The 21,142-nt window shown below is 36.2% G+C and overlaps 2 protein-coding genes across 2 annotated transcripts; one reads left to right on the top strand and one right to left on the bottom strand.

Annotated features, from left to right (window-relative positions):
* Positions 1–4,787: 4,787 nt before the first annotated feature.
* On the bottom strand, positions 4,788–9,026 carry LOC128019438 (transmembrane protein 182-like). The gene is made up of 5 exons (XM_052605427.1): positions 8,731–9,026; positions 7,753–7,891; positions 7,298–7,396; positions 6,384–6,521; positions 4,788–6,233 (listed from the first exon to the last, which is right to left on the bottom strand). The coding sequence occupies exons 1-5, from the start codon at positions 8,872–8,874 to the stop codon at positions 6,010–6,012; spliced, it is 744 nt and encodes a 247-aa protein (XP_052461387.1). The 5' UTR covers positions 8,875–9,026; the 3' UTR covers positions 4,788–6,009.
* A 2,495-nt stretch (positions 9,027–11,521) lies between these two features.
* On the top strand, positions 11,522–18,084 carry LOC128019427 (major facilitator superfamily domain-containing protein 9). Its single transcript, XM_052605410.1, has 6 exons — positions 11,522–11,758; positions 12,892–12,979; positions 13,950–13,993; positions 15,703–15,832; positions 15,913–16,122; positions 16,637–18,084. Exons 1-6 carry the CDS (start codon positions 11,675–11,677, stop codon positions 17,488–17,490), a joined length of 1,410 nt encoding a protein of 469 aa, XP_052461370.1. The 5' UTR covers positions 11,522–11,674; the 3' UTR covers positions 17,491–18,084.
* Positions 18,085–21,142: the final 3,058 nt, after the last annotated feature.

The raw sequence follows: 21,142 nt of genomic DNA, 5'->3' as shown, positions 1-21,142 counted from the left end.
TCAGAAAATGTATTGCTAAATTATACACTGTAAAATAATAATAATAATAATAATAATAATAATAATAATAATAATAATAATAATAATAATAATAATAATAATGATAAATAAAAACCTGGCATCTGTGGTTGCCAGATATTTACAGTTTTAAAATATATATTGTGCGTTTCTGGTATTACGGTATGACGTTTTATAACTTCTTACAGTCTATTCCATTAAGTGATATAATGTTATTATACCAAGCTTGAAAAAGTGCCTTTTAGCTTTAAAAACCATATTAATAAAGCTGGAAATTACATAATTAATTATGTAATTAGAGTTCCTGTCCATAAAACATGGCTAATGCTCATTACCAATTACCAATAACTAAAAGAAACATAACTACTATTTAAATAAAATATAATCAAATGTGACGTGTCACACAGAAAATGGAATACAACTTTTGGTATTGTCTTTAAAAAGTAGTTTTTCAGCATAAATTGAATCGCAATTCATAGTTTTTTATTTGAAAACTGTAAATTTGACAATATTTTACAGTAAAAACTACATATAATGTAACGTTAAACCACCTAAAGATTTTCCACTGTATATGGTAGAGTAACTCACACTTCACCAAGAGGTGTTTCCTACAGTATTTTTATAGTTTTTTCTCTTTTCTTTTTTTAAGTTGAATTTTAAAATTGTATTCATCATCTCATCAGTGAACCATGATACAACCTCAGTACTGGAGCAGCAAAAACTCCTTGACTCTTTCTCCAAACACGAGTCACAAGACCAGAGCGTGCTACACGTCTAACACACACTGCATCAGGAGAAGCTCAGTGTGCAGATCAACAAGGGTTCTGGAGCACTTCTGTACCACTTGATTGCAAGTAATTATTCAGAAGCCTGTGCCCCTACTCCACCACACACCACCTGACACTCCACATCACATGGCAAAACGGAGAAGAAGAAAACACACACACACACATAGAAACACAACATGTAATTTTGCTTGGTGCAGCTGAAAAGGATTGTTTACCGTAAGCTTGTAATCAACCTGCCCAGCAGCTCCACTGTAAGAAGCCCAGCACACTCGGGGGGTGAGAGAGAGAGAGGACCGCCTCTGACGAGCCTCCTCACGGTCTCAGGGATGGAGCACAGCGCTGGCCTCTCTATCGTCCTCTCGTCATTTGTTTTCTAGAAGCGCAATTTCCATTTCAGTTGGATTACACCTTTTAATGTATCACAAGATTTAAGAAGGTATAAAAAAAATAGAAAACTGCATCTCTCATGCAATAGATTTCAAACGGGACATTTGAGCCTTTGAGTGAAGAGGAGCAGAAGAGTGCAGCCGCAATTAAAATCAAAAGCCCAGCGAGACGGAGCAACAGTCCTCAATAACCCTTTGTGTGCCATGGAGGCAGTGGATGATACGGGCAGCTGGAACTGGGTTATGAGACGAGACGTCATAATATACATAATCATGACGATCAATCATGTCGCATTGATATCACAACATCCTATACAACAAACCTTATGTGACACTTCGAAAAATGCCTTACAAGATGCTGCAAGATGTTGCTTCAGAAGACTTGTAGTTTGCAGTCATGCAAAAGTTGGAGGTCCAAATCTTTTTTAAATACTTTTATTTAGCAAAGAAGCATTAAATTGATCAAAAGTGTCAGTAAGACATTTATTAGTGGTTTCTATTTTAAATAAAGGCTGTTCTTTTGAAATTTCTGTTCAACAAAGAACCCAGAAATATATATATATGAATGAATGATTTCTGAAGGATCATGTGACACTGAAGACTAGAGTAATGGCTGCTGAAAATACAGATTTGACATAAAATTGCATTTTAAAATATATTTAAATAAAACAGTTATTAACACAGTTAGGCTATAATATTTTACTGTTTATACTGTATGTTTTATTAAATAAATACAGCCTTGGTGAAAAGTCAGATAGGTTATGAATGAATGAATGACATGAAAATTGTTAAGATAATTTTAACACACACAAAAAATACATTTCATAAGATTATTTACTTGAGATTAATTTATTTTAGATATAATTAATTAAAAACACACTATCTCATGGTGTGAGGGTTCAGTAAATATCTTAGACAGACAGTTGGTCACGTCAGACATGGGAAGTCATAAGGTATAGCGCAGTAGGTTATTCTCTTCCAGTTTATGAATGTTATTGACCCCACAGGTCATGCAAACTTGGGTCTTTTATTTGTGTTTCTCCAGTAATTCTTTGTGGCTTCCTGCCCACACCAGCACAGTTGATTTTGAATCATGGCTCTTAATTATATGCTCGTGCCCTGCATTAATACGTGCATTAACATAACACATTGTTTATTCATTATTTCCAAGTCATTTCTGAAATTATGTAAAACCATTTCTAAACAAAGAGCGGGTTTTAATAAGACTTGCCATTTTGTTTCATGCAATTCAAATCCTAGCAAGATTCTGGGGACTAAAGCGTCAAAAGGGATTACAAACTACATATAAATAGGGCTTTAGGAAAACTCTGAGAAAAAGGCAAACAGGAGTCACAACACAAGTAACAGGGGGTTTTTATGGTAGCGTGTACAATCTTAGCCTTTCTGCAGTCTAATTTGAGCTTAATTAGAGTTATGATGCTCATGAATGACAAAAACCCCACTTCACCTTTCAAGCATTTTACCTTCAGTATTGGATTACATCAGATTAACACACAGCCAACATCTGTAACCATGTCACACATCAATATGAAGAATCATAAGCTTATCAGATTTACAGGACATAAATCAATTATGAGGCATGAATATAAAATGTCACGTCTGGTTTCTAATTTGATTTGTGATCAATATCAATGATGTTAAATAAAAGGTATAATCTGAATCAGCAGGTTGTCTTGTTTAATTTGATATAAAACATCCATATAAGCATTTTATCTACAGTACATTATCAGCCTTTCTGCTCCAACACAATTTTTTGAAATAAATATTAAAAATAAATATTATTCCAGTTAAAATCCAGAAGTTTTCAAATATGACTGTAAGTAAATAAATAAATCAATAAATAAATACAACTTTTAAGAGTTGAATTACGTCATTACATTTTTTATATGAAATGGAAAAAAAAAACTAATTTTACAAAGTAAAGTGATGAGTTCATTGCGCTTTCTGAAATCCCTTTATTTAATTACTAAAAATTGAGTAGAAATTATAGCAATGACATAAGCTAAAGAAACATGTTGTCACATAGTGAGCACGTCAAAATAGCGAAACACCGCCATGTAAAAATGATTTGATGTATTTTAGAAAATGTGGCCAATGTTTTGTTTAGTTAGAACCACTGTGTAATGAATTACTGTATACACTGTAACCAAGAAATGGATCTCTAAGTTGAAAAAAATAGACAATAAAAAAAAACAATGTAACTGTACTCCCCAGTTTGTTCTATTACTGTCATAAAAACATGCATGATTGGGTCTGTTTAGTTCAGAAATGCATTGATTTTACCGTGTGCTAAACAGGTGTTGATGCACTGAATCTGTAGGTCACTGTACAGCTCCAGACTGTCCTGGCAGCGCACGTGAGAGTCTTGTTGTGGAACACAGTGCTTTGTGCAGTGCTGTGAACATGCTTATTATCAGCACACAATTATCTGGCCTAATCATGCAGAACCACACAACAGTCACCAGGGACCAAGGAAGTAACCACATTCACACCCAAACTCGCAACAGCACACAAACAGGCATTTATTGACAGTGCATCACAAGAAAGTCAGTGTCCCGTCAATATTCTCTTCACATATTTCCTGTTGATTTGATTTTCAGTCCATATTTCCTGACTGATTGATTTTCACCCCCCGTCACATATTCACACACACACACACACACACACACACACACACACACACACACACACAATGTGTGGTTAGATAAACCTCTTTCGAAAGCTGCTCTGGTTCACCAAAGTGTGATGCACATTAATGTACAGTATATTGCAGTCTGGGTAACAGAGTCCACAAAGCATCGGTGCGGAGTTATTTTCTCTTTCAACACATTCAGAATTTATTCACACATCTGTGTCACATCCCACGGAGAGTATGCTGAAAACTTGTGAGTTGTGTAAGGTACCTGGAGCATCAATCCCACATCTAACAGACAACTCTGATATGTTTAAATTAGAAGCTACAACCAATATTTGTGGGGGTGAATATTTCATAGTAGACAGTTTTAAGATAAAACAAAAAATTATAATAAATTAATTAATAAAAAATCCTGAAGCACAAGTAAATGAATTCAACATATCAGAAATGACCTGTTACCAAGAGCAAAAATGTACTGTAAATAGATATGTCTTCAAATGTTGTATTATAATATAGCCGACTCTTTGGATTAGATAATATAAGATAAAATTAAGATAAGAAATTTGAATTACAGCAAACACATAAAAATTACTAACGGAAAACACTGTCACAAGTTAAAAAGAAACTGATGTTGTTATAACAAACACTGTGCCATGAAAACTTTAATGTGTAGAAGACTTATTTAATAAATTTATAAGCCCCATGAATTTTAGCATCAGCCTTGAAAAAGATTTTGGTAACACTTTAACATTAGGAAACTACTTTACTTAACATGAACTAACAGTAATAATAATAATAATAATAATAATAATAATAATAATAATTGCAAATGTATTATTATTATTATTTATATATATATATATATATATATATATATATATATATATATATATATATATATATATATTGTTCATTGTTAGTAAATGTATAAACCAACTTATAGGTCCTTTTAGTAAAGTATGAACAAGATATTACCAGACCAATAAAAATGGAAAACTGTTAGTTCATAATGTTATATTTATTTAACTGTCTCGCGTGTCAGACATACATTAATTTCTAACATCATATACTCCCTTTCATTGTCTAGTGTTTTAAGTACGCATTGATTTCTCATGTAACAGTGACCTCTAGTGGCTGAAATGTAGATGGACCCCCACAAATCAAATGACTCACAGGTCATATAGTGAAAACTAGTTTAGCACAGTATATCTGCAGCCTTTTTCAGGAAAAAAATGGTCAAACTGGTTTAAATCCTTTCAGTCAGCATGAGCACACTCAGCTCTCTTCTCATGTGCAATATTATCCAAGACCTTTAAATAACACACTGCATAGCATTGCAGGAGGCCTACAGTTGGCCCCGAGAGAAACCAAATAGAGACAAAGACACACTAAAGACTGACAGTAATAGCCTATATATACAAACATGCAGAAATAGATACACACACCCTCAGTGAGTTATGTGGCAAACGGTTTGGAAAGAGAGCATGCAGTAATACATCTGTTGATATGCATGCTTAAGTTTAATGTTTGTACCATTGCCTCTAACAGTCCTACAGTGAGAGTGCACACAGCTGTCACCTGCCATATAGATGAGTCATTGCTCTCAGCCATTCTGCTGTTATAAGGACGCACCTGTCAGTGTCTCGTCTTCTGTCTGTCTCTGATGGGATCGTAATATTGTCTTAAAACTGCATTCTCATTTGGCTTCCTTTGTTACTTTATCAATGGAATACAGTTTTTGGTTCTGGAAATGTTTAAAGGTTAAAGGGATAGTTCACCCAAAAATGAAAATTTGAGGTTTATCTGCTGACCCCCAGGGCATCTACGATGTAGGTGACTTTGTTTCTTCAGTAGAACACAAACTGAGATTTTTATCACAACCCGTCGCAGTCTGTCAGTCTTATGATTGATGTGAATGGGAATCACAGCTAAAACATACATTAAAATCAATTTAATTGTAAGTCTGCACATGAAGTGATCGATTTGGGACAGGACCAATCTCAATTAGGGGTGTCAGTGGTCCACTTGAAAGATAGGTGGCGGTGAAATGACTGCAGACTGAGTTTGGGGGGGGGGGGTGTAAATGATGACAGTTTTAATTTTGAGGTCTACTATCACTTTAATGCATTTTGTGCAATTGTTTTGAAACCGTTCAGGAGGTTCAGTTATAATGATGTTGGACTGCTCGGCCAATCACTAGGAAGAGAAGACCAGACAGAAGACAGAAGAACACGCCCACAGGAGCAAACATGAAAGAGAGGCCATAACTCAAACTGAGCTCGAAACCAGAGCACTTATACGTCTGATATTCCTTATACGAGCTTATTACATCCAAAACATCTAACCAAAAAACATACATAACAGTGACAACGAGAAGCAAGAAACCTGGAGAAAAGAGACAGCATTGAGAGTTGGACAAGTGAATAGCAAGACGAAAGAGAGAGGTAAAGGGTAAAGTATAAATTAGATGTATGTGAAATTGTTGAGTGCTGCACATGAGATGTACTTTACCTTCTCGTGCAATCTTTTACTTACCAGAAATGAGGTAGAGTCCACCTCCTGCTTTATAAAGGCAATGATTGGCAAATGGAGCTGCGCAAATAACAATGAAGCCTCCGGCCACCACAGCAGCCACACCGAGCAACATAAAGACGCTCCAGAAGCCTCTGTAGACTAAATAATGATGACGATTGTTCATTAACACAAACCAGAGGGAAAACAGTTCACATTACAGTGGCCAAAACATTATACACTATGCAGTGACACTAAGGTAGACCTTTAAAAACAATGCTGTATGCTACTTCAAACCCATTTCATTTCTGTAGCTTCACTGTGAAGCATGATATTTGTGGGGGAAAAAGGTTCGACTTGATTTGTATCTTGAGTTTAGGTGGAGAGCAGAAAAAATATAAGGGGTTTGTGATGTCAAACAAAAAGTCGTTTCAGAGACAGAGCAAGTTACTAGATTTTAATGTGGAATTTATTTTTATTTTTTTATATTTAGAATAAGAACAATAAGGCAATAAAAAAGTAAATATGGTTCATTTTAATTTCATATTGACAGCTGAGATCACAGCAAGGCAATTATCTAGATACACAGTTATTTAATGAAGTAAGCTAATTATTTAAGGCAAGCTAATTATTATTATTAAAACAAAAAACAATTATAAAAAAAAAATATATATATATAATTTTTCGTTAGTTTGTATGATTTTATTATAAAACCATATCAGCTACAATGGGTATTTTCATGGTGAGAAGTGGGATAAATTAAATATAACAAAATATTAATAAACTGAATTTTAAAACAAATAGAAAAAGATAGAAGTGTGGAGGAGGTGAAAGATACTGATATTGGAATTTGGCATTAGGGGCATAAACAATATTCATGTGTTAAATAAACTAAAATGATAAATAAATAAATCAACGTCAGTAATCAATAAACTTACTTATGGCAGTCTGATAACTGGTAGTGTTGTAGCTCTGGTCAGGGAATGGAAAGGGAAGAAGATATGCAGGTTTGCATTCCCTCGCGTGTGGCTGATTTTCTAAGGGAAGATCGAGAAGAATTGTCATTTTTTCTTAGTGTGCTAGTTCATTATTCATTGTTTCATATAAATGATTGTTTAAATTAAGATTCAGAACTGTAGCATATCCGAGTTGTTTGCTGACTGAGGTAATCTGAACAACTATTCCCTCTCTTTCTTTTTGCCTTCTGCAGGGCCACAGGTCAGACCCCTGGGATATTTGTGGCAACATCTCACCCAGAGCTTCACAAGAGGGCTAAATACCACGAGCACATCACACTTTGTAATATGAAATAATGGTAACAGTTTATAATAAGGTTCAATTAATTAAAATGAGTTAATGATGTTGCACCAAAGGAAATATAACAGCCTCTTACCAAACCAGAACTTCCACAGATCATCACCGTCCATGATTTCATTAAAGCTACAGCGCCAAAAGAAGCCTTCATGATGAAAGGTAATGTCCTGGTCTTCACTAAAGTGGTCCTGACCCTGGTTAACCACAATATCACCTCGCTGTGAAGGAGCAGAGAGAAGAGGTCAGAGAGCAATGGACACATGTTGTCAAGCCACTGAAATTACAAATGTAATGAACAACTAGAGGACTGACACTTGCAGTCTATGGATGGACATATGCTTTTTATGTGATGCAGTTTACAAAAAAAAAAGAAAGTCAAGAACATTATGGATTATGTGCTTTATTGCATTTAACTGAACCCTGCTCGAGAATTAAACTTAAACTGGTAACTGTTAGAAACCTTCAAGGGGAACTTGTATCCATAATACAACCACTGACCGTTATGTTTAGGGGTGGACCTCTGATGCATACTTTTTTCAGAATTTCAGCCTTGTGAAAGTTTCGTTCTCTCATGAGATGGAGTTGGTTGCATTTCAAATTCAACTGAAATCTTTATGAGGCAAACCTCATTTGTGGCTCATTTGTGACTTCTGTTTGAATAGACACTGCACTGAGATTCAGTTCCGTTGGTTAGTATTAAGTGTGGTGTCAAACCACAGCATAGCATAGCACAGCAGAGTCTACACTCAGACTGTAAATAGTGACGTATATGAGGATGTCATGTAACGGGTCACTGCTTATAAACCAAATATGCCTATGACTGCTTGAGGATCTTGCTTCGGTAAGGATCAGAGAGCTGAAATCTAGTTCAGTTTAGTTTCAATACAAAACAGATACACTAAAATCCAAAACATACATTTCGTATTTTTAGACAGGCCATCCCTAAATCTACTCTTCTGATAATGCACCAGAACTAATATTCATATCAATAAAATAGTCATCCACTTCAAGCATTTTTTCTTTGCCCTTAAAGAAATGAAAGAACACTTCCACCCACCTGCAAAGTAACCAGACCTTTTGAATGGGAATTGCAGGTCTCAGATGCCAAGAGCCAATAGTCCGTGCCAAAAGACAAGAGAATGAACAGAGTTGCCAAGGCACCGAAGAGCCCGGCAAAAAATAATGTCACATGTAACTTCATGATGACAATCTTTCTCAGCTGTGTACTTCTTGTTAAACAGTCTCTCCTCCTTCACACATAAAGTAGGCACTGAAATTAAGTAACTCCTCACAATCTGCGTGAAAAATAGTTGCTTAGTCCAAGTGGCTGTTTAGTAGGCTACTCTTTCGAGATCCGATGTCTATGTGTGTGTGTGTGTGTGTGTGTGTGTGTGTATCCTCTTCGGACCTGGCACTGGGTGGGGAGGGGGCTTCATGACAGCACACTAGCGTAGAGCGGCTCATTGAGCTATTCTGGTGAGTTGAGTGAAGGTGCCTGCTGCCTCTCTCAGAGGAGTGGTTTAAGAGTGGGATTTCAGCACGGACATGAGTGGATCAAAATATCCCACCACAACCACAGGACAATCAGCTGAGAGAGGAATGGAAATGAAGACACTAGAGCCCAGCATTTCCAAACTCTGTCACAAAGCCCATCAACATCTGAGAACTGAACTCTGAAGGATGTTAATGAAGCTGAAACCAGGTTCATACAGTAAATACATCCATTTAGACATACCATGTGGATATACATTTATATGCATTACTCTTCAAAAATGTGGGTTTAAAAATGTATAGTTGTATTCAGCAAGGATGCATTCATTTGTCTTTCAAAAGTGAAAACCATGTATAATGTTTCATATAAATGTTGCTCCTTTAAAGTTTCTACTCATGATCGAAGAATACTGAGAAAGCATCAGTTTCCACAAAACTATTAAGCTGCTGTTTTCAATGTTGAAATGTTTTTTAAGCATGAAATCAACAGAGGGATCATGTGGGACTGAAGACTGGAGTAATGGCTGCTAAAAATCAGGTATAAATCACAGGAATAAATTACCAACTTTTTTTTTATTTTTTTATATATATTAAAATAGAAAACATACATTTAAATCAGTATTACTGTTTTAACTGTATTTCTGATTAAATAAATGAATCCTCAGAGAGCATTATATACTTATTTAAAAAAAATACTAATAAATAAATAAATAAACATCAAATCCCACTGACCCCAAACTTTAAACAGCAGTACAACTGCTTCCACTATGTATCATGATTTACCTTGAATCTATTGATTGAAATTGTCAGAAAATACACTCATTACACGTCAAGTGGGGCATTTTGCACAGAGCAGATAAGTATCACTGTGTTGTGAATGAAGACGAGAGCCACTGAAGTGGACACAAACTGGCTTTTCCTGAACATCTGCCCTTGCACTGAGCTGAGGGTAGAGGGATATTTAGGGATTAGAGATAACAGGAGAAACATTTTACAATCTAAAATTAAAAATAATTACAACAGATGTACATTGATGACTGCACGTGCTGGAAGTCTTGTGTGGTGAGGTAATGTCTGTGGTGGTGTTGTTGCACAGTAGAGCTGAGGTGGTTTATATAGAGTTCCCTGTGCTGCTCAATTTATCTCTGCACACTGTATCCCAACCTAGGTTGCTTTAGCCTGTTATAATATTGAGAAACAACAGTCCTTTTCACCCATGCAGACAGACAAAGTTCATGCTACTTTACTGTTGATTTGGATTCATTATCTCAAATTAAGCTGTTATATGTTCTGTTATACAAAATCAAAAGCATTCCTTTACCACGAGATCTGAGGATGGGTAATTGTGAGTGTGTTCATATAAGCTATCTTGGGAACATCACTGTATCAGCTGCTCTGGGATGATGGAGGGTCTTGGGTTCCCCAATTCCACATTCAAAGCCGGAGAGGATTTGCAAACAAATTTCCAGAGAGAACCATGACATAATGTTGGACTGAGTCAAGCTCACCTGACAGTATAACATGTGGATAATGATTATAGGTACACACTCAAATTCACAAAATAAATAAATAAATAAAAAACCTGTTGAGGTCTGTAGATCAAGGCAGGTTATGTGAGAAATATAAACCGAAGGTCATGCGAGTTCTCAAAGGCATGGCATCCACCCTCTCGCTCAAGTGACCCAACAAGTTGGTACAGTCTGACAAAGAAGAAAAACTCCCAGATGGGGCTCAAGTATGCAAAATAAATACATTTAATAAATACCTAAGTGGTTTTTTTTTTTTTTACATTTTTTACCTAATTAATGTTGTTCAGTTGCTTTGACATAATCTTTTTTGTTTAAAGCGCTATATAAATAAAGGTGACTTGACTTGACTATATTAAATATGTATTGTTTTATCAAATTAAATAATAGGGTATTATTTTTAATTGTATTTCAACGCAAAAAAAATGTTACAAAAACATTCCATCAAACATCGACATTTATGAAGATCGGCTGGGATTGTTCTAAGTGTTTAAAACATTTTCACTTCCTTTGAGCAAAGTCGTTTTATATTGTCTCTGCTTTGAGGAAGCAACGAAAAATTCAGAAACGCCCAATTTGAAATATTTCAAAATAAACGCTCAATTTTAGAAGATGACCTGCAATACCAGATTCATATCATCCGCAGTTCAAACGCAGCGCGTGTGTCAGCCAGACGCACTCAGTGGACTGTACCATTAACAGGAGATCATCGACACTATATGAACCACCTCTCGGCATTACACCACGTCAAGTCCCGCCCATTCGAGCGCACGACATTAGCTACATCTCTTTTGAAGTGATTACATACAATTAGCCAAGGATTTTCGTGTTTTCTAGGTGAGTATGGCTGTCAGAGCACATCGCGCCCCACTTTTAAAGGGACAGGTGGTATAAACCGCGTGATGCTTCCTCAAGAACAACACAGCAGCGCTCTCCATCGCTTCCGCATTGACTGACTTCTCTAGTCTCCGTCAATGCGGGAGAATGAATAACTCGAAATGTGCCCTTGCCCACAAACGACGGAGACCAACGCTGATCATACGATGTATAAACGTGGTGGGATTCATGGTGAGTATGCTATTTTGTATTTGGAGAGGGTCTTTGTATGGTATTGATCGCAATGACACATCAATTTAATCTGCTGTCAGTAAGTTGGCAAACATCAGATGTCCCTGTTCGGCACTTGATCCATATTCTCATATTCCCAATGGCACATGATCAAGATTTACAAATTTTAAAACTTGGATAAAACTGTTGTAGGACAGGAGTGTAGTTATCAAGGGCTCATTGATAATGGTATTTTACCTCTCAAGCCCGTTGTTCTTTATTTAGTTGTGTTCATGATCACAATATTGTCACGTGTGCTTTTTTTTAGCTTCCCATATTTAAATCAGGATGCCTTTTTTTTTTTTTTTTTGCATCAGTAGAAATCTGTTGTCCTGTCTGTGAATTTTGGCAGCACCCATGAGAACTCCTCTTCTTTCCCTCTCAGATACATTTTTTTTTGTTGTTGTTGTTTGTTTTTTTTTCCTTCCTGGCTTTAATTCACTGGTGGTTTTTGTTAGATTAAAAGTTTTAGTTTAATAGAAAGTGCCGAGACACTGCATTGAGGTACGGCGTGACTTCAATCAGGTCCTTGGCTGGCACGACTGTGTATAAAAATCCAGATAAACAAGCTCAGTGGTGTATGGCTTTTGTTTAAGTTAACCTACGCTTATTTATTCCAACTGACATTACTGTAATGACAGCTGACACCTTCATTCAACCAGTGTTTTTAGCATGTTGTTAAACTACTTCCACAAAGCACTTTAATGTTATTAGTTTCAAAAAGAAGTTTTTTTTTTTTTTTTTTTTTTTTCAGCTGTCAGTGAATATATTTTACCTGATCAGGCTGTTTTATCTTAGGAAAACTTCACATTCATTATAACTTTTTATTGGAAAATGCATTGATTTTTTTACTCAATGAATCAAGTGGCAAAATGCATTGTAGAATAATATTTAAATTAGATTTAAATGCCATTCTGAAGCTCTGTTTTGCAATTCAGGATTCATGTAATCAGTCAATTTAATTCCATATCCTTACCATTTCATAGTAAATCTGTTGACATTGTACTGTAATAATCGTTATAGGGAAATGCTAGAAATCTATTTATCAAGCTTTGATTAGCTGATGTATAAATCCCCTGTGTGTGTGTTTTCAGGACCTCTTTGGGGTCAGTATGATTATCCCTTTGCTGAGTCATCATGTGAAGTCTCTAGGAGCAAGTCCTACAGTGGCTGGGATTGTAGGTAAGCGTCTGTTGTTGCTCAATTCCATGGTAGCCCTGAGATCCAGTATTAATAACATATTTCATTTATTGTTGCCTGTTATGAAGATTAGCATCCTTTGGTGTTATACAGAGAAAAAGCTCACATTTTAGGAATCTAGACTATATACACAATACAATTAATTTGTATAGATTTGTATAAACCTCTACCTAGAAATGGTATGTATTGAAAACTCCCTTTGTATTGAAGTCAGTTTTATTTGCCTGTTGATTATTACTGAAATAGCTGATAGCAAATAAATTGCAAAATTTCACCCTCAGATCTTAGACCATTAATTAAATTATGTATTTATCAACAAGTAAGTAATATTAAATAAATCCTAGTAAGAAAAAAATATATATATCAAGTTGTGTTTAAAAGGTATTTATTAATGGGACGCCAGCTTGCCATCCCTGTCAAACTCCTATGAATATTAGACGGCAATGTTTTAATGCAAGTAGAAAATATTTTTACTCAGAAATATTTCACTGATGTATTGGAAAAAGTGTGAGTCCGAATGTCCATTCTCCCAAAATCAAATTCAATGCAAAATAATTTTAACGGAACAATAGGCTTTTGTTTTTCTAAATGTATACGTCCAATCTGCACATCCTTTTCTCAAAAGGACCAAAGTTAATTCACTTTTCTTGCTTTTTCAGTCAACAGATGACTTAATAACCGGCGGATTGTAATTTTTAGACAAGCAGGTGATTGAAATCTCTTGCACATTGCCTGCGCCTCGTCTCTGATTAAAAGAGCTGCTTACACACGGCCCATAATGTCATTGGAAATCACCAACTCAATTGATATTTTCATGAGGCAAGCAGCTTAGACTGTGATCACAGGGTCTTGTTCTCTCAACCGCTGGATTGTGAAATGAAAATTATTCCTTTGTTTAGTGGTTAATTTATTTAGTGATGTTAATAATGATGAATGTTTTCCATTGCTGCAGGATCTACATATGGAGTATTACAATTCTTCTCTAGCACCGTGGTGGTAAGTAGTGATTTTTTTAGTAATTCATTAATCCATGTTCAGCTCATCTGATCTCTGGCCATGGAAACTAAAGCACGTATCGCAGTCATTATTTATTACAATCAACATTACAGGGAGACTCAAACTGCAGATTGCTTTAACGTTTAGAGTGTGTTACTGTAAAATGGGTCGTCATGTTACCATTGACGAACACACTGGCACACACAGATTTAAACTGGTTAAAGACTGAAGGGTCACGGGGCTAGTTAAGAAGTGAAGGAGATGTTTGTCTTCTCTTGGATGTTAAGCATGGAGACTGCAGACAGGAACAGTGAACCTTTATGACATGCCTGTAGGCCAGAAACAGAGAGAACAGTAAATCCAATTTAAGTTTTTATTGCATTACACCAGTGTGCTGTGTGTGTGTGTGTGTGTGATACCTCAGTCTAATAAGTGCTGGTATGGAGATGCCTGTAGTGCTTGCCTCGGGCCTGAGATGTTTCATTTGTCAGGTCCGATCTGTCTGCCTGTAGGCTTTAAGCTTTAGCTTTCTTCACCGAGACATGCTTTTCTTTAATAAACGACTAAGATTCTCATTCAAAGTTTCTCCAATTGATATCACACAGAAAATGTCCTACCAAATGATGGGTATCACTGAAATTGGTTTCCTGAGATTTCACATCTATGTCTATCTGTGACAGCACTATGTTCTGTATAGAACAAAAAGAGTCATTTTAAAGCTTTTGGTTTGCAGATTTGGAAGGCAGGGTTTTGGAGTGAGCTGTTTTGCTAAAATTAAGCAAGGTTAGCTCTTTAGCAAAACAGGTAGCATTGCTTACAGCATCTTTACGTGGTTATGTTGTGCAAAAAAAAAAAAAGATTGTGTATTTGCTAAAAAAAAAAAAAAAAAGTTCACCAGCATACACTACTTTTGCATTTATTTATTATAGAAATAATATACATATTTATAAGAATATACTTACATGCAAACTGAATGTAATGTTTTTGGCAATTTTAAATGTTTAAATTGATATCAAATGCAACTAGACTGTGAATAATAGATCTTTGGCTGGAATTATAAAATATTCCCTTCCTATTGAAACTTGTATGTCATTTATTTATTTATTTGTATATTTTATTTACACATTTGGAATAACGAAGCTGCAATTTAGTATGTTAAAGATATATTAGCCTTCAATGTAAAACCAAATAACATACTACAGTAAAAGAGAAAATTACACTAGTACTTTACATGTGCTTTAATATGTAAGTCACCACATCAAAATAGATGTTCCTCTTTAAACACAACAAAATATTATTTTTAACAACACTTGCACTACCGTATTTTTCGGACTATAAGTCGCTCTGGACTATAAGTCACATTTATTTAGGCCCAAGAGAAAACATTACCGTCTCCAGCCACGAGAGGGCGCTGTGTGTGTTCAGTGTAGACTACAGGAGCAGTGAGCAGCATAGAGCGCCCTCTGGAGGCTGGAGACGGTAATGTTTTCTCTTAGTTCATTTCTCTCGGTTCATGTCAAGTTAATTTAGATAAATAAGTCGCACCTGACTATAAGTCGCAGGACCAGCCAACTAAAAAAAAAGTGCGACTCATAGTCCGGAAAATACGGTAATTATGGAATTATCACCTCAGGTCCGTGTTATTATTTGATAATGTCCTCTTTTATATATTTCACTGTCTCTTATGTGTTGTATTTTCTGATTGGCAGGGAAGTTGGAGTGATGTGGTTGGGAGACGTTATTCACTACTGACGTGCCTTTTGCTCAGTGCCTTTGGATATGGCCTGCTGGGTCTGTCCACGAGTATTTCACTCTTTGTGCTGGCCAGGATACCAGTGGGTGCGTAGTGGCGTACTTTGGTTCATATTGCAAATTAAGAAGTATAGCATTACTGAAATGATTCCCTTTCCTATGTAAAGGGCTGTTTAAACACTCCCTGTCCATCTGCCGAGCGCTCCTGTCAGATCTGGTGTCGGAGAAAGAGCGGCCTCTAGTGATGGGACACTTTAATGCCGCCTCGAGTGTGGGGTTCATCCTGGGACCGGTGGTGGGGGGATATCTCACCGAACACGAGGGCGGTTTTTACTTATCCTCATTCGTCTGTGCAGCCATTTTCCTTCTAAACGCAGGTGAGCAAGATAAACCCAGTGTTTTCTGACATTATTTTCATCCAAAAGTCAAATTTAGGTCATTGCCTAATCACCCTCATGTCATTCCAAAATCACACCGCTTTTTTTCCACCGGACACAAAAGAAATAAAATTTGGAAACTGTTTGCCGTGCAATTGCAATAAATTTGAGCTAAAGTTTGCAAACTTCAAAAAGGACATAAAAGCACCATAAAGAATTATAAAACTGCTTCATATGTACAGCATATGAACAATATTACAAGTCTGAAGCCAAATCATGACCGTTAAAATGATTCAGTATGACAAATCAAAAATTAAAAATAAGTACTTCTTTAAAGCATGACAAATGAGTATTAAACAATTTTTTAAAATGAACTTGCTGTATCTGCAAGTACAATTTTTTTATATATATACTTTCTGTGCACTGCAAGTACACTTTCAGCACAGTTAAGTGCACTTCTTTTTCACAAGCGATCCCTTCAGATACAAAGCTTCTCCAATTGTTGTTTCCTCAGGTTTGGTCTGGATGTTACCGTGGCATGAGACGCTGAATCACTGCGTTGACGCAAACGCTAACAGTAAAACCAAACCCAGCAAATCCTACAATGAGGTAAAGAACTCAGTCCAGCAGAACTGCTCCGACAAAAAGCACATTCGCCGTCCTAATGCCTCGGCAGTCCGCTGTCAAACAAATGGAGGCTGGGGCTGGAGAGACATGTCTGTCGTCCAGCCTGCCTGGAGACAGCTGACCTCGGTGTGGATACAGATCCGCGCGGTGGCGTCCTCCGACATGTGGGACGTGTTCCTGGTGCGTCTTCTAATGGCTTTATCCATAATGCTTTACTACAGTAACTTCTCCTTAGCCATGGAGGAGCGTTTCGAGCTCAAACCAAAGGTGACCGGCTATTTGATCAGCTACAGTAGTATGTTGGGGGCTCTTGCTGGATGTTTGGTGGGACCGGTCACAAACCTCTATGGCAACAACATGTCTGCTCTGTTGTTGCACTCTACTGCACTCACCTGCACGTTGATCTTTCTGTATGCCACGGCACCCAACGTCTGGCAGGTCCTGCTCACTTCCACGTTCTTTGCCATCTCTACCACTATCGGACGCACATGCATCACTGATTTAGAGCTGCAGCGTGGGGGATCCCAAGCTAGCGGGACGTTAATTGGAGCGGGACAGTCGGTCACAGCTGTGGGACGGGTCCTAGCACCACTGCTGTCTGGTCTGGCTCAAGAAGTCAGCCCCTGTGGACCTCCTAGTTTAGGGGTTGTTCTGGGACTGGCAGCTGTGGGTTTGCTATTCGTGAGGACTCCTATATGGGAGAGTAAGACAAAAGTTAAAGACAAGAGTCCAAAACAGTGAGGTGGAAACCACTCAAAGTGACCGAACGACATTTGACGGCAGCTGTCATTATTTTTTCCCTCTCAGGTGATGTAATCGTTTTTTTGGAGAATTTGGGATCTTAATACCAGCTACTAAATGCCATGATGTCAATGTGAGTCGCCCGTTGGTACGGCTGCTTCCGGTGCCGTCGCTGAAAGAGAGCATCTGTCTGAGCAAGGGCAGATCTGACAGGGTCTGATGCTAAATCTAGTTGGGTGAATGTTTATATCAGATCATTTTGCTGTTAAATGGTTCAGCACCAGTGCCTTAACTAGTGTAAAGTCAAACATATTCTACGTCAAAGCACTAGATGTGGGATATTCATTATAAAAAATGATTTATGTGTTGATTTTATGTTTCCTGGACACATTTCAGACTAAAAGCTACATAAACAAGAAACAAGTACATGTTTCAAAGAAAACCGTGGAACATTTTGGGCGGGATGAACTGAACTATGTGATTGATTTTTACCTCTGTTTAACCACTGTTTATGGTCGATGCACTACAGAAAACTCACTTCCTTCTGTGTTTTAAGATGTATAGTTAAACAGTTGCCTCAAAGGCTAGCAATAATGTTTTTATGAAATCTGTACAGAAACTTGAGAACAGCTCACGTACACTATTGTTCAGAATTAAGGGTGGCGACAGTAAGATTAGTTTTTTATTGTTTTGAAATAATATAATATTTCTATTCAACTAGGATGCATTAAATTGATCAGAAGTGACAGTAAAAACATAATGTTACAAAAGAATTATATTACAAATAAATGTGGTTGTTTTGAACTATTCTATTCCTCAATGTAGATGTGTATATATATACTTTTTTATTGTAATAATACAAAATCCATTTTTGATCAAATAAATACAGCCTTGGTGAGCATAAGAGAACTATTAAAAAAAAAAAAAAAACATTACAAAATCTTACTGACTCCAAACTTGTTTGTGTTTGGGAAATGTTTTGTTTAGATTGTTATCACCATCTGACTTTATCTATTTACAATTATTATGTTAAATGTAGGCTTTTTTGTTACTGTCACAAATACCAAGGTCATACATATTTGTTTTGTAATAATGTATTTTAAAGAATCTTGAGTCTACACACAATTCTGCTGTTGCACGATTGTTATTTTATAGTTCATTTAAAAAGTATGTACTGCATGTCAGGGTCAAATGATCTCAAACATTAGAGGACGGTTTGTGCTAATAATATATTTTTCTTTAATACTTGTGCCCATGTATATTTCACAGTAAAATTAATACACACAAAATTAATGTTTTGTCCTATATAGTAATTTTCATGAAACAAATAATTGCTTATAACGTGCATAGAAAATAAAGTTGATATTTCAGTAGATTTCTATATTCATCCGTAAAATAAATAATTTAATTTAAATCCAGTTAAATCTAAAAAGTTTCCAGAGACAAAGTTCAATTCAGTGATTCAAAATAAAAAATAATAAAAACTTGTATCAGTTTTACCACTATCTAAATAGCATCTGGACCAATTATACACACAATTTTTCATTTGATTTAACAAATTATTCATTAGATGAGCAAATGATCACAGACCCCTAAAAACATATGGGTGCCAGGATGTCTGCAAATGACTCCAGACCCCTGGTTACCATGGCAACCAAGACACCTCAGCAAGATAAGATAACCTTTAAGACCTAAAAATATGTTCTCTCTGAAACACAGTGCTATAAAAATGGATTCCTCTCTAATAAATTCATAGAAAAACCTTTCTTTGAATGAACACACGTATACTTCATGTCATTGTGTATGTTGTTCCTGTTCTTATATATTGTCTTTTTGTCTTGTATCCTGTTTTATGCATGCTTGTGATAGAACTACTGATTCATGTAATTTTACCTACAGTATATGTAATCTTACCATGTTTAGTATCTATGAATTCGTCTGCTGATGATCTAAACGAGAGGGTATATTATATGTTGATACCTATGAAACATATTAGTGTTCTAAGAATCCTTACTAGTTTGTTTATCAACTAATGATCCAGTTACAAATGCAAATTACCAGGCTTTCACACAAAGGGGTTGTAAAACTCCCGCTTGGAATTTCAGCCTTTCTCATTGGACAAGCCCTTCCTAAGAGGTTTGAACTCTCTATGTGAGCTAGATCTCTCTTGGACCTTTAAGTCTGCACCAGGACTCATGCCTTGATTTTTCCATTCACCAAAGCTCTTAGGATCTCAGCTGATGTCTCTCTTAGTTCTATTCACTTTCCACTGAGAAAAAATTCCCAATCACCATCGAGGCAGGACACCTTTGGAATTCATCACTCTTCAAAACCGGAAGAATGTGATCCCGACTCCTACACCACCGAACCTCCAAACCATCAAGACTTTGCATCCAGAAGCTCATTCCAGGCCAAGGAAATGCAAGTATCATACATTTATCTAAACAGGTGGACTCTTTTTATAGTGTGTGTGTTTGTGTGTGCGCGTGTGTGTGTGATTGTTCTCAGGTGAACTTGCAGTGGATCATAGGAAATGTAGTCCAGGGTGTACTGTGTAGTGTGAAAGTCTGTGTGGTGAATTAATGGCAGTTCAAAGACCGGATCATGACAGATGAACTTAAGAGACTTCTTTCAAAGACATAAAAAAATTTAATTATTCAGATTTATTCCCTTTGTGTAATACTGCATAAAACATAAATGTAATGAAAAATTTTGTAATTAACTGGTATAAAATTTGCAGAGTAAAGCTTCAGTGGAGCAGAACGTGGATTTGAAATGGAAATGGAAGCCACAAACTCGTTGAAAAGATCAGCTACTAATGAGTTGTTGTATCAACAGTCTAGCTCTAGTTTTGGGAAATTCAGACCACAATTACTCAAATTACAACAAGTTTGCTGTACTTGTAAACATAGTTCATATAAAGGAATTCTTAGCTAGTTTACATGCAAGCTCTCCTAAGAAAGACTCATTCGATCTTGTGAGAAGGTACAGTACCTGAATGAACACTGTGAAGATGATGACGACAATCGTGCCTGTGATTAACAGCTTCTAGCAACCAAACCAAACTGATCTTTGTTGAAAAGAATTGTGCGGAAGGGGTTAATGATCTGCATTAGGACCAGGATTCCTAAACAAAAAAGAAAATATGATGTATATAGTTGTATTTGTTGCCAATACCTTAAATGATAATGTCAATAATTCCAAATAGTTTTCATGTAATATTGTTGTAACCATGTGACATGCCGAACAGTGCTGCAGAAGCACTGGGACACATTCTCCTCAACATAATGCTTCATAGTCAAAGCGCAGATTACAACACTGTAGAAACAGGAACAAAACATTCCATGAAAAGCCAAAACAGTGCTAATTCATTACATAATTACAGTACTTAAAAAGTAAAAAATTCAGCAATTGCGCTTTACTTAGAAGACGTATTAGGGTTATTTGGTGATATAATATTATGGCAACAAGTCTGCTTTATTAATGAACAAAAAAGCATGTCAAACTTCAGGAAAATAAGGTTTGAGGGCATGCTATTACACATTTATAGAACTGAATCAAACATGTTCTAATTTTCGCAACCATTTGTTTAAAAAAAATGGCTAATTTAATTATTTTACAGATATTCATTAAATATTTTCTCGGTTTTTAT

Source organism: Carassius gibelio, chromosome A9, assembly GCF_023724105.1.
Source record: "Carassius gibelio isolate Cgi1373 ecotype wild population from Czech Republic chromosome A9, carGib1.2-hapl.c, whole genome shotgun sequence".
Taxonomy (NCBI): domain Eukaryota; kingdom Metazoa; phylum Chordata; class Actinopteri; order Cypriniformes; family Cyprinidae; genus Carassius; species Carassius gibelio.
This window is presented reverse-complemented; position numbering and strand designations above follow the sequence as displayed.